At 38.5% G+C, this 14,612-nt stretch overlaps 1 protein-coding gene across 1 annotated transcript in view; it reads right to left on the reverse strand.

Annotated features, from left to right (window-relative positions):
* Positions 1-319: 319 nt before the first annotated feature.
* Mrpl1 (mitochondrial ribosomal protein L1) overlaps positions 320-14,612 on the reverse strand; it is a 60,211-nt gene continuing 45,918 nt past the window's right edge. Inside the window, exons 8-9 of the mRNA XM_055594631.1 lie at positions 1,772-1,853; positions 320-601 (exon numbers count right to left, since the gene is read on the reverse strand). Coding sequence (XP_055450606.1) covers positions 495-601; positions 1,772-1,853 — 189 coding nt within the window. The 3' untranslated portion in view covers positions 320-494. The remainder of the gene's footprint in view (positions 602-1,771; positions 1,854-14,612) is intronic.

Below are 14,612 nucleotides of genomic sequence, written 5' to 3' on the forward strand. Positions count from 1 at the left end.
CCCCCCCCCCCCATCATGCACACAAAAATACACAGCCTGCTGGTGATGCACCCGGGTAGGAATGAGGACATCCGCCTGCCTCGCCCACCACGCACACAGAAGTAAACAGCCTGATGGTGACGCAGGCAGGGGGCAATGAGGATACTGTTGTTACTTCACATGGCCTGTCTCCCAAAGGAATGTTGTAAAACTAGAAACTGCTTCTAGACCTGGATTCTGCCAACACAGAACACTGATGCTAAAGGTACAAATGCGATAGGTTCCAAGATCCAAAAAATAGGAACAGCAGCAAAAAATTAAAACAGGAAATGTGACAGGATTTTTAGAAGCCGAAATTTCATTTTTTCCCTTATTTTTGAAACAGTAAAAAAGGGAAGGGGATTAAAATTTACTTCTAAAAGTACTGACTGAGAAGCCAAACTAGAAATTATACAGTTTTACAGATTTCTCTGCTTCTTCTTGAGCTCACAAAACAATTTCACAATACAACACTTCTAGGCATCTTCTTTGGTTTTATCGTTTTGGGGCAACAATGCGTCAGTCTTCAGTAGCAAACCTTCACTGGTTGAACTACGAAGGAAGGCACGCACCACAAATGGACCTAGAACAAAGATCAGAGAGCCAATGGTGACTTTCTCACTCCATCCCTATGGTCAGATACACACAGGCTTAGAGTTTGCGGGACTCAGTTCCCCTGCAGAGCGCCATGCTGCTATCCTGGAGAATTCGCTGCACAAGAGTGATTCTGGAAACACGCTCACTAGTAATTCTCTCCTCCCCTCCAAAGATGAACACCTAGAACTTATGTACTACAAAGCTGATGGTGAAGGGAATGAGTGCTAACCTTTACTTTGGAAAAATACTCTAAATAAAAGCAGTCACCACAGACGGTAACTGAGTTACCAAACAATTGAAGAATCTTCCTAACAACAGTTAAGGTGCTTCACCCAAAATGGCATAATTTTTAGAGAATTTATTGTCCATTATTCTTCTTGAGCTATATGGAATAAAAGAATCCATATACATGCAATGTCTGTGGCCATATTTTGTATGAAAGACTTAACAAATGGGCTGCTCAATCACAATCACCAATGTTCTTAATTCTCAAGGATTGTAAAAGTAGCTCAAATCTGTGTTTTAATTAACTTGATTATTACACTAAATCCCGCAAAGTCCAAGCAGGGTAACTGCATGGGGCAATCGGTGGAGCCTAACAAGACCGTCATGAGCATGCACACGTGTGGTCTGTGTGAGGAACACAGGCCATGCTAAAGGCAGGGAAGTAGCCTGGGCTCTAGCTACTACAGCACCCAAGTGATTCCCTCCATGGCCAAAGAGCCACCACATTTACAAGAGGTAACTCTCCTCCCTTGGCAAAAGTGCCCCCTTTCTTTTATAAAATAAATATTAAAAAGGCCAATCAGCTTCAAACTACCATTTCATAAATGCTTTCTCTCCTATTTAACACCATTGTAATTTTACAGCAATTAGTTTTCTTTTAAACCTTAATACATTTAACAATAGAAAGAATATGCAAATGTACAGAAAACTGGGGGTCTATTCTTTGTTACTGATAAAGAAGTCCTTCTCTAAAACCTTATGATTCATGAACGAGGTAATTAAGAATCCTCTGAGGAAAATTCTTTTTACTTATTTAATTCCTGGAAATACTGCAGCTATAGTACTTGTACGTTAACTCTTTGTCTTAATAGTTCATATTTGTGAAGTGTTACTGGGGTTTAAGGAAGTCTTCCCTCACCAAACTACTCACCCAGATGCAGTGGTCTCTGCCTACAGACCTCATTTATAATTGCTTGAAGATTGGCAGCTATCTGGTCACTTGGCATATCCAACTGAAAGAAATGAATACATACATATTGTAAGTTGGTAATGGCATCAGTATGTTTTCTAGATGGAATGTTTTATGTATTTACCTAATGCAATGACCTTTCAAGAAACTCTACTATAAAAGCCAATAACAAAAACTTTATAATTCTTTTAGAAAAATTTACACACTAGGTATGGTGATGCACACCTGTAATTCTAGCACTCTGGGAAGCAGAGCCAGGCAGATCTCTGTGAGTTCAAGGCCAGCAGGATCTACAAAGTAAGTCCAGAACAGCCAATGCTACACAGAGAAGCCCTGTCATAAAAACAAAAAATTAATTTACACATTATTATATATTTATGTCAATAGTTACTTTTTAGAATATACCATAGTGGGCTGTTTATAAGTTTTCCTATTTGAGGAGCTACAATTTCCAAGTAATTTTCACCAAAGCACAACACAAACACGCATGCCCAAAATAGGGACATTTTCTTTTACGTGTGTGCTGGGGCCGGGGGTGGTGCATCTGTATACATATGTGGGTAGAAGCCAGAGGTCAGTGTTGGATGTTTTCCTCTGTGCTCCACCTTATTTTTTGAGACACGGCCTCTTGATGAATATGAAACTTACCAGTTTGGGTAGGATGGGCCACCAACAAGCTCCAAGGGCCCTCCTGTCTCTGTCTTCCCAGTGCCAGAGTTATAGACATGTGGCACCATGTGTGAGGAGTGCATCAACAAAGTATAGTAGGAACGTGTCTTAAACTTTTTGGTTCATGAAAATTTGCTCAAGAAAAATGCCTACCAGCACATGAAAAAACCAAAACCTCTGCTCTTAGGGTCTTCAGGGATTTAAGAAGAAAGGTGAAAAAGGAAAGACTCCCAAAGAAACAGGATCCCTGTGCTGATGTGAGATTCACTTGTACTAAGTTTGTCTGAATTTGTAGGAGTATGGATTATAGTGGCAACAATTATTTCTACCTTTTGTAGGGAATTAAAATTGAAAAAACAAAACCCATACAAATGAACTTTAAATAACGCATATTCCCAAGGCAGGCAGTTTTTGTATTCTAAGTGTGACATGAGCAAACTAAAGACAGATGTTTGTTCAGAGGTATGACATTTACACTGCTGTACAGGAGTCACTCTCAGAGAGGGATTATCTATTTCTAGTTTTTGAGGTGAGTCACTAGAAAATAGAAACTCTTGACTCCCCATTTTCCTGGTTCAGTTTTCAGTCTTTTAAAATTTGGGTATATAATGCAAAGTCCCAGGGCTAAATATTATCACAGACAAAAGAACTTAATGTTTCATGGTCACAAGACATGCAATGTAAATAACCAGTATGTAACTTTATAAGAACAAAATTCGTAAGTAATTTTCCAGATTGGCAGTTCTTACAAAATACTTTTAAGTCAATAGACAGTGTACAATATCATATGTGATTAAATGATCTATGTGTATCATTAAGTCTAAAGCAGTTTTATCTCTATGAAACCCTTCAGAGGTCAACTGATTAAATATTGAATGAGTAGCTATAGTATAAAAGTTTTAGGTACCCTAAATCCTGCAAAGACGGAAATGTTAGCATGTCAATCTGAAAGCTCCCTAATGTATTCAGATGCCTTTCAGATGAACGGATATTGAGTAACATTTTTGCAATATTATCTGGAGTTATCATTTCATGATATAACCATTATAGTGAGGTATATGAAAATTCTACATTCTATAGGAAAAGTTAAGATGACATAATTTTTAAACGAGTTAATATCACATTTGAAAGTATTATAACCAGTGGTTTATTGCCTGATTATTTCATAGTATGTTATATCCATGTAGTTTTCCCTCCCCTTTTCACTCTTCATGCATACTATAAATCTGGGTCAGTGGGACGGCTCAGCAGGTAGACACTTAAATCCCAAATCTGATGGCCTGAGTCAGTCCTCAGGACACATATGGTAGTAGAAGAGAATTGACTCCCACAGACTGTTCTATGAGCTCCACAAGTGTGCTGTGGCATGTTTGTGTATGTGCACATACACATAATACATAAATATGTGAAATAAAATTTAAAGATTTTTTAACACACCTTAAACAAAAGGAAATGTTAAGTTTGATTGCATTTCAACTTAAGAATAGCTCAGCAGTTAAAGCACCAGCCACTCTTCTAGAGGACCCAGCTTCAATTCTCAGCACCCACACAATGGCTTACATCCAACTGTAACTCCAGTTCCAGGGGATCTGATGCCCTTCTGGCCTCCATGAGCACTGCATGCATGTTATGCAAAGACGTACATGCAGGCAAAACAAAAACCCACCCACATATACAGCAGAAATAAAGATTTTGAGAGTGGCCAGCTTCTATGACTATAATGTTCTGATACAGTTCTGATAACATTCTATAATCTTCAGATGACTGATCACCTGTAACTGGGAACTGCAGGGGACTGATGGCTTGGATAAGCACTTTTTAACCATCTGACCTCCAAAACCCTCTCCAAATGCAGTATTCTAAAATTAAGTGTGGCTTAACAGAGAGCTTTCACTTCCCATGACCCATAACAGGGTAAACTGAGGAAAGGAAGGTTAACTGCATGTCTCTACAGAGCATTAAGCAAAGGTATAAGAATAATTATATAACTCCACCTTACGTAATCTTACTTTGAGTAAGCTCTTTAGCAGCTACACCTACAGGCTCATTTCTTCTAATAACTCTATGAAGCAGATATTATTATTATCCCTGATTTACAATTAAAAATTGAGACCCAGAAAACAAATAACTTTATCCAGGAGTATGTGCAAGTCAGGACTGAAGGCACATTACACAGCCCCAGCCTTGGGGAGGGTGAGGCAACAGGATCATTCATTTGAGGCCCATCTGTTCTCACAGTGAATTCTAGGCCATTTTATGCTACATAGAGGAGCCCTGTTTCAAAAACAAAGTAAAACCAAACATCAAAAGCACATACATGTAAGAAGTGGCCCCAAAGTCTACGCCTATTTAATAGGTGAGTATTGAGGAAAAATCTTCCACCCCATCAGTTATTTGGCTTATGACCCCGACACAGTTATAATGTGCTAGTGGTTTACAGATGAACAGGGAACAATGTGAAGCATTCAAAGGAAGAGAACATGCATTTAAGAGGAAAATTAATATTTCTGTATCATCAATCCTTCACTGTCTTCCAATTGTTCAGATGTTATCACAATTGAGAAAATCTACATAGCCTCCACTCTTTGTCAAGCAACATGCTGGGAAGTGAGTACAGGAAGATGATGAGTATACATGTTGTACCACAAGAGCAGAGAGGAAGATGCAGGGCAAAAGGGATGCCTCTAGGCAGAAGAACTGACAGGAGGTGGATCAGGTGACAAGATCTAGAGACCAACATGACTGAAGACAAATGGGTTTCAGTGCTGATGTTCATGCCACTTGGATGCACGTTTTACAGAAGTGGAGGACTGTCACGCTGAGCACAAGGATTGTAGGACTAGTGCCATTCCAAATCCTCAACTTTCATGTGCTAGATAAGTTTCTAGCTTTAAAATGTTAATTTCTGTAAAACCAAACCTCTATCTGGGCTCAACAAAGTAAATCCAGGTCTTCAGGTTATACCATAGAAGGGTTAGGAAATGGAGAATTGGATATGATGGTTTAAGATTGGCTGCAAAGAGAGCTAAAATCAAAGACTTCAGGATTTATCTTACCAACACTAAGAGGTTGCTAAGCAGATGAACCACATATTTGCTTTAGAAAGAATTCTGGAGGAAGTATATAAAAAACAGGACTTGTCACACTTTCTTTGTAAATATGTATGGTTTTGTAAGCCACGGGGTCTGTTACAACTGCTCAAGACTGCTGCTGGGGCAAAACAGAAGTTAAAGCAATACATAAATGAGTGCAGCTGTGTTCCAACAAAACTTTCTTTACAGTAACAAGTGGAGAGCTGGGTTTTGCCCAGAATCAAGTTGCTGGTCTATGACACTAAAAGCAGAACTGAGATACATTTAAGAAGTGAGTGAGGAAAAGCAACCATTACTTTCTTCTGGAACAAGAAAGAGTTTTGTTTGTGCTGCTTTACTTAGAGCACTAGATTATTTTTTTATTTACATTTTTTTTTTTAGACCTCTAGGCTTCTTATCCAATAGACTGTTAGTTTATTATTATGTGTCTACTTTACAGATAAGGTAAAATATGTTTTGTTTCACTAAGAATTGCACTGCAATTTAAAAATGATAGTAGGAAAAATTCCTACCAACAGTTCCAACAGCTGTTGTAAATTTTATGCATACATTTAAAACAAGTTCTTTAGGAGCTGATGACAGGTTCCAAACTGGAAAAAATAGAAAATGTAGTGTTGTATATCCTACATATAAGAAAGATACCAATAGTTAAGGCCACCTACTGTCTTCTCTATCAATTCCTGGTAGACTCAGAAGCCAGAGAAGATGGCGATGGCCCCAGACACCTTATTTGTAGATATGGAGGGCCCTGAAAGAAGGGGAGGTTGCTGGTTGTACATGACATGTGGAGTTCAAACCATTAAGAGATGGCCAGAAAACACCAACAATCCAAACAGTGAACACTGCCAGGTAAGCAGAAACCGCCAGCCTTCCCCTTCACACATTCTGCCAGGCCTCTGTATATCCAGAGCCCATAGTAATGAGGCCTGAAAGAGGCGCTGCAGGCCATGGTGGCTTAGGTCCATGCACTCCAAGGTCTAGAGCAAGAGAAGGCAGGGAATCTAGCCACCCTCTCTATTTTGGGTCAGTAGCATCATGAAAGCCCGCCTCTAAGTCAGTCTCTGCCTATGAGACTGGTATTAGAAACCAGACTAACTGCTCGTTCAATCACCAACACCATTAGAGCCATGACATCTGCCTAACACGCTTATGCCTGACAGAGAGGAAGTTGTACCGAGCACAGCTGGAAACAGTGAATGGAAAAATATTTCATGTTTTAATTTCAATAAATGCAGACTTTTCAATAAACTACTCATTTACAAACACAGAATATATTCTGTGTGTATGAGAAATGAAAATTTATGTTCATAGAAGCAATTTCATAGCAATGAGACATTAGCAGCAATCTAATGCCCAACAGAAGAAATAAGGTTGAATAAATTATGATATATCTACCATAAGAGACTATAAAACAGCTATTAAAATTCTTTGCAAGAATTTTTATGACATAGGAAAGAGCTTAAAACACAGTGTTAAGCATGCAGCAAGAATACAGAAACCAAAAGAGTACATTGCATGGAGAAAGGGCTGTAATGAAAAGTGCTGACATCTTAGCAGTGATTACTGGAACTCTTGAGTTATCTGTATATGCTTACTAGGCTACTGAGTACTTTCCAAATACCTTTTTATATACATATATTCCCAAAATAAACAATTGGCTTTTAAAATTATAAAATCCAGGATCTGCAGCGACGGCTCAGCAGTTAAAGCCCTTGTCTTTCAGAGGACCCTGGTTCTGTTCCAAGCATCCACAGCTTCCATCCCCTCCTGGCTCAGCATACACAATTTTTTTTTTTAATTTCTTTCTTATCAGTTACATTTTATTAACTCTGTTTCCCAGCTGTATCCCGTTCCCTCATTCCCTCCCAATCCCACCCTCCCTCATCTCCACCCTGCCCCTTTCCAAGTCCACTAATGAGGGGGACCTCCACCCCATTCATCTAACCCTGTTTTATCAGATATCTTCAGGACTGGCTGCAAAGTCCTCCTCTGTGGCCTAACAGGACTGCTCCTCCCTTGGGGGGTGGGGAGGTCAAAGAGCCAGCCATTGAGTTCCTGTTAGAAATAATCCTTGTTCCCCTTATTATGGGAAACCAATTGGTTACTGAGCTACCTCGGGCTACATCCGAGCAGAGGTTCTAGGTTATATCCATACATGGTCCTTGGTTGAATGTCAGTCTCAGAAAAGACCCTATGCCCGGATATATTTGGTCCTTGTAGAGCTCCTATCCTTTCCCCATCATACTAACTCCCCTTCTTTCATATGATTCCCTGTACTCTGCCGAAGGTTTGGTTATGAGTCTTAGTATCTGCTTTGAAAACACTGCTAGGTAGAGTCTTTCAGATGCCCTCTGCAGTAGATTCCTGTCATATGTTCAATGCACATCCCATCTGTCTTTCTAAACGAGGATTGATCATCTTACCCAGTGTCCGCTTTCTTGATTATCTTTTTTAGGTGTATAGATTTCATTATGTTTATCTTATCTTATAGGTCTATATAAGCGAGTATATACTGTGTTTGTCTTTCTCCTTCTGGGATATTTCACTCAGAATGATCTTTTCTAGATCCCACCATTTGCCTGCAAATTTCATGATTTCCTCCTTTTTGATTGCTGAGTAGTATTCCATTGTGTAAAAATACCACAATTTCTGTATCCATTCCTCCATTGATGGACATCTGGGTTGTTTCCAGGTTCTGGCTATTACAAATAAAGCTGCTATAAACATGGTTGAGCAAGTATCCCTTTTGTGTACTTGAGCAAATTTTGGGTATATACCTAGCAGTGGTATAGCTGGGTCTGGAGGAAGCACTATTCCTAATTGTCTGAGAAAGCACCAGATAGATTTCCAGAGTGGTTGTACCAGTTTACATTCCCACCAGCAATGGGGGAGGGTTCTCCTTTCTCCACAACCTCTCCAGCATGTGCTGTCACTTGAGTTTTTCATCTTGGTCATTCTGATGGCTGTAAGGTGAAATCTCAGAGTTGTTTTGATTTGCATTTTCCTAATGGCTAATGAGGTTGAGCATTTCTTTAAGTGTTTCTCTGCCATTTGATATTCCTCTGTTGAGAATTCTCTGTTTAGCTCTGTACCGTCATCAAAACAAAACGACTGCCTACAGATTGGGAAAGAATCTTCACTAACCCTTTATCTGACAGAGGGCTAATATCCAGTACATACAAAGAACTAAAGAAGCTGAAAAGCAGCAAACCAAGTAATCCAATTAAAAAATGGGGAGCATACACACTTTCTTTCTGTTCTTTTGACCACATGTCTAGAAACAGAACTGTATACAGTGATATATTTAGCCTTTCCAGAAACTGAAATATCATTTTGATGGTAATTGAAGCATTTCATGTTCTCAGTAGCAATGAATTTCAGTTTCTCCCCATTTTCACCAACACTTATTTTACACACTCACACACACTATCCTAAAAGGCATGAATTGGTGTCCCAGTGTGATTTTTACCAGTACTTTCCTTATAGCTTGCTGTTGAGTATGTCTCCTTTGGAGAGAGAATTCGGAGCTTGGATCACTTTAAAACTGAGTTATTTATATTTTTATTATTTAGTGGCAAAATTTCCGTTTTAGCAACAAACATATATAAATGGAGTTTGCAAATAACTTTCTCCTTTGCACTAAGCCAATAGTGCCAAGTTTTAATCTTTATGAAATCCAACTTGCCTTGTCTGTATTTTTCATGTCTGTCTGTAAGATTTTGCGATTTATCTGAATGTTTGTGTATATCAACAGTTTTTAATTTTTTTTTTTATTGTGGCGTACTGTCATACTATATGAAAGTACCAGAGATGGTTTCAGTCTACCTCAGCAGGACATGGTTTACAGTTACAGGCTGAGGAGCACTAATGACGAAATCTAAACTGCGAAGCTGGGTTTGTAGCTCAGCTGGCAGAGGGTTCAACTATCGCGCACAGCCCTACCTAACCAGGCATGGCAGTACATGCCTGCAGTCCCGGCGCTCACAGGTGGAAGCAGGAGAGAGAAATAGGAGCTCATAAAAAATTTCAGATGAAAACGTGTTTTGAGGCCACTCTGGGCTACATACAAAAAGACCTGTCTCAAAAACAGTAAAATAGAATAAAAACAAATTCTGAAATGCCTTGTGTCTTTTTTCTTTTGAGACAGATGGGCACCCATGAGCTGTAGCATGTGGCCTAGGCTGGTCTTTCACTCTCAAAGACTTCTACTGCACTCTGTCTCCTGAGTGCTAGAACACAGGTCATACACCATCAACCCAGCTAAAATCTCTGAAACTTTGGAGCACCAAAAATGATGCTTTACATTTTGCATTTTGCAACATTCTAGATTTTCATGTTATAGAAACTCACCTAGTAAAGTCTCCAAATATTCCAAACTTGTCAAAAAACAAAACAAACAAAATCTGCTAGTTGTTAAGGATTTCGGGTAAGGTCTACTTGACTGTCACGTAAACACGTATGTTCAGATATCTGTGAACTGGAGTTTTCATTTCACTTTAGAAGGCTTACCCCTTCTAGAGCGGGTGGTTAGCTCTGGAACACAGAGGTGCTGCCCTCTGCTGCGGGCCCAGGCACAGACTTCTTACCTGGCCACAATCATGTTCATTTCTGCAGGACGCTTCCTCTTTTCCTTCTGGGGCTTCAATGAGAGGAAACCTTCTGGCACTGTCCCATGAGCTCTCCTTTTAATTCTTTTTCTTTCCTTTTCTTCCTTCCTTCCCTTTTTTTTTCTTTTTTGTTGATGTGTGTGTGTTGGGTGAAGGATCATCTCTTTTCCAGACTGACTAATTTCTATGACCTATCTTCAAGTTCTTCGACTCTTTCATCTGTAGTCCCCATTTTTATCTTCAGGAGCTCTTACACAGCCTGGGCCTACACTCACGCCCAGTGCCTGCCTGCAGGCTCTCCTGAGCCCAGCCCTGACAGCCATGGAAGGGGACAAGGAAGTCTCACTGTCACCATAGTGCTCCTTTTCATTCAGGTCTCCTCCAAACTATTACTATGCAAGAACCACACACTGTCCAGGTTTTCTCACAGCTGCATTCAATGGGAAAGACAAAGTATATGCTGATTACACCATCTCACCTGGAATGAGACCCCTCAGGCTTATGTACACGTATCTAATATTTTAGGGTTGGTAAACTTTTTCAGTAAAGGGCTGGATCATATTTCAGTATTTAAGGGCCATATACGATTATTATTTCTGTTAAAAGACAGAAATAATTTGTTCTTTGTTAAAAGATCATCTTTAAAATTTTTATTTTATTTTTTAATTATGTGTCAGTATGACCATGTGCATGTGAGTGTGGGTGCCCTGGAGACCAGAGGCATCAGATACCCCAGAGCTGGAATTACTGGAGTTGTGAATACCCAAAGTGGCTGTTGGGATCTTGGGTGAATCTAGTTTCTCCTCTGTCTTAGCAGCACACCCTTGGATATCTCAAATGTACTACCAACATGCTCCGCCTCCTATATTTTATATTCTATGGTACATTTTCTTTTCTTTATAATCTCATTTATGACACATACACTGTACTACACTAAAAATAGTACAAGGAAAAGTTAACTGGCTGGAAAGAATGAGGGGAAAGAAGAGGATATTATGATGAACCATGAGCCAAAGGCTTGCTCCTTTTCACTGAGACACTTGATGGTATCTGAAAATCAATATTCCTTGATATCTGCTATTTTAATTTATGGACCTAGTTACTGTAAAATAAACCTTAAAATTCTGAATCCTACAACAGTCACACCTTGTTTAACTGAATTCCAATATGCTCACTTTTCCTGTTCCAAGGTGTTCACTGCCCAGCGAGCTCTCATTTCAACCAAAGAGCCGACCTTGTTTATGTCCCTACCTTACACTTGTTTATTTTTGTTACATTATACCCCAGCTTTTATCAGATGCCAGAATGAGAACATTCTTGCCTCAAGACATCTCACTATTATATAAAGTGATGCGCATGAATGGATCATGTCTACAACTTCAAACATGTCTTTACATTAAAAAAGAAACATTGCACATCAAAGGTACTACTTCTATACTACAAAGTTCAAAGCTCCAAGTATATCTGAAACCTAGACAAGACATACTAGTAAAACCAGGGCTGATATCCTATGTAAACAAATTTCAGTTGTCTGCACGCTTTCTTCTTTCACAAAAAACAAGCTTAGATTTGATTATTTATATAATGTATTATATAAATGCATTAAAAGCATATTCTTCATAATTTTATCCATTTCTAGTAAAGTTGTTGCAATTTATTCTTAAATATTCTTCATCTTATCTACTATTACATATCAATAAATTAAATAAACTTTTACAGTAAAACCACAATTGCATTCATATGTTAAAAATAAATAGGTACTTTCTTTTTGTTCTTTTTTTGGTTTTTGAGGCCAAGTTTCATTCTCTAACCTTGGCTATGCACCAACTTGTGCTTCTACCCCATCAAGCCACCACCTAAGCGCTGGGACTATAGGCATGCACTAGCATACCTAGCTCAGATAATTTCTTAATAATACTTTGTTTTCTATAATAAGCTTGATTCCACATGCATATGTATATATATGTGCAGAGTGTGTGTGGGCTTCTGTGTGAAGACGGCCAATGTTGGGTATCTCTTTTAATCATACTCCACCTTATGTTTTCAAACAGTCTCTTACTGAACCTGAAGCTCAGCAATTTGTCAAGACTAGGGAGCCAGAGCCCCAAGGATCCTCCAGTCTCCAGCTCCCTGGCATTAGGATTGTAGGCACGCCACATTTTTCCTTGGGGATTAGGGATCTGAATTCAGGTCTTCATGCTTGTACAGAAAACATTTACCAATGAAGTCATCTTCCAGATCCCTGACTTAACTTGATTATATAGTCCACTAGTGGAAATCTGTCTAGGGACATAAAACAATGGGAAAAGTGTGACTTGCTACAAGAGTAAACATGCATGTATTACTGTAATCAAAGCTGGTTAAATGGCATGTCACCAAGAAAGCAAGATCTATTGCCAACTATGAAGCAATACAAACTTTATACACATACATTTTTCCACAAATTTAATTCTTTCATGTCTTTCTTACATGTTAGACAACCAAAAAAGAGGGAACAATATAGAGGAAAAAAAAGTAGAGAAAATTCAAAAGTTATTAAAAGTGGAAAACCGACTGAGAAGAAGAAAGCTAAATCTGAATATAAAGCTAAATAATATAAAGCAAAAATAAATAAAAAAATTATAAATTACAATAATTGTATTTAATATCAAATAATTCTTAAGAGTATCAGAGGAAACACTGTTTATGTAACATCCCAAGCCTCAGAGCCTTCACATCTGCTCCCTCTCTCCCAAGCATATTTTTTTTCCACATGACTTCATAATCTGATCTTTTAAATGAGCCTCCATGTAAATGTCTCCTCTTAGGGATGCCTTCCCTAACCAAACCCAACTAAGTAACACACCACACATGTACGCAGACACAACACACACACACACACACGCACACACGCACACATCACTACCACCACCACTGCTGCTGCTTATACACATACATACTCTTTTAGAGTGTCTACTGTCTCAGCATTTGAAGGCTTTTGGGCTTATTCACAGTACTATACCCCATAGTTAGGAAGTTGTTAAAACTCAAGAGATTTCAAAGATAGGTCTGTGTGCGTTGAGATGGAGCAAATAGGAAGGAAGGAACAAACACTGAAGGAGCAAAGTACCAAAGTGGTGTCAGCCCAAATAGGGGCCACTACAATGGTCCTTTCATTTGGCCTAGTATTACGGTGTTACTAACCTAAGTTACTAACTCATGGGACAAACGGAAGAAAAACAGGCATGATAGGGAGTGAGAGCAAAACAACAGGGTAGAAATAAAGTTTGTTTTGGACATAACATGTGCTACTAAGAGAAGCCAGACTTTGTTGCAATCAACTTCTTGCTCAAAGCAAACCCCATGTAAAAAATTCTCTCTGCTCAGCATTCTCCTTTTGAGGAGGAAAGATATTAACTAATGTTAACGTTTTATAAAGCAAAAGATTCCAGGAAATGCATGATGTTTCATTTTACTTCATTATCAGAAATGTTGTGAGTAGGGGTTAATTTCTAAGGAATCCCCAGTAGTCTGAGATAAATGAAAAATATGACTATTTCTGGTCTTAGAGGTTAGAAAACAGTACAATGAAAAATCTCATTAAAAATTCCATTTGTGTGGAAAAATCACTTTTGTAAAGAATTTAGCAATTGATTTTAATAAAGACAATATGGTATTGCCATAAAAATAGACCAATACAAAATTAAAGACCAAAACATGAATACGCATAAATTCTGTCATTTAATGTCCCACAAAAATGCCAAAAACATATACTGAAAAAAAAAAAAAAAAGGAAAGAAAACATCTTCAACAAATGGTGCTGGGTAAGCTGGGTATCCATACGGCGAAGAATTAAATTAGAAATGTATCTATCACTTCGAACAAAAACTAACCACACATGGATCAAAGACCTAAGCCTAAAGCCTGAGACACTGACACTACCAGAAGAAAATATAGGCAGTACCCTATGAAATAGGCATAGGAAAGAACTTCCTACATAGGGCTCCATTTGCCCAAGAATTAAGGCCTAACAAATGACAAGTTGGACTTTATGAAACCAAAAAGCTTCTGAAATAGCTTCAGTAAAGCTCAATAAACAACAACCAGATGAAGAGGAAGCCCACAGAATAGGAATTTTTGCCAGATCTGCAGAGGATTAATATTCAGAATAAAAAAAAAAAACTTTAAAAAGTAAAAAAATCAAATGATAGATTTTAAAAATGGGTCTGGGACTGAACAGAGTTCTCAAAGAAGAAAAAAAGATGGCTAAGAAATATCTCAAAAAATGTTCATCATCTCTAGAAATTAGGAAAACACAAATCAAAACAACTTTGGGATTTCACCTTACCACAATCAGAATGGTAAAGATCAACAGAACCAACAAGTGGTGGAGGGGAAGAGGGAACTCTCATTCACTACTGGTGAAACGAACTAGCAGCAACTCTGAAGTGAGTG

This window comes from Psammomys obesus, unplaced genomic scaffold (genome assembly GCF_907164565.1).
Source record: "Psammomys obesus unplaced genomic scaffold, mPsaObe1.curated_primary_1811, whole genome shotgun sequence".
In the NCBI taxonomy this organism is placed as follows: Eukaryota; Metazoa; Chordata; class Mammalia; order Rodentia; family Muridae; genus Psammomys; species Psammomys obesus.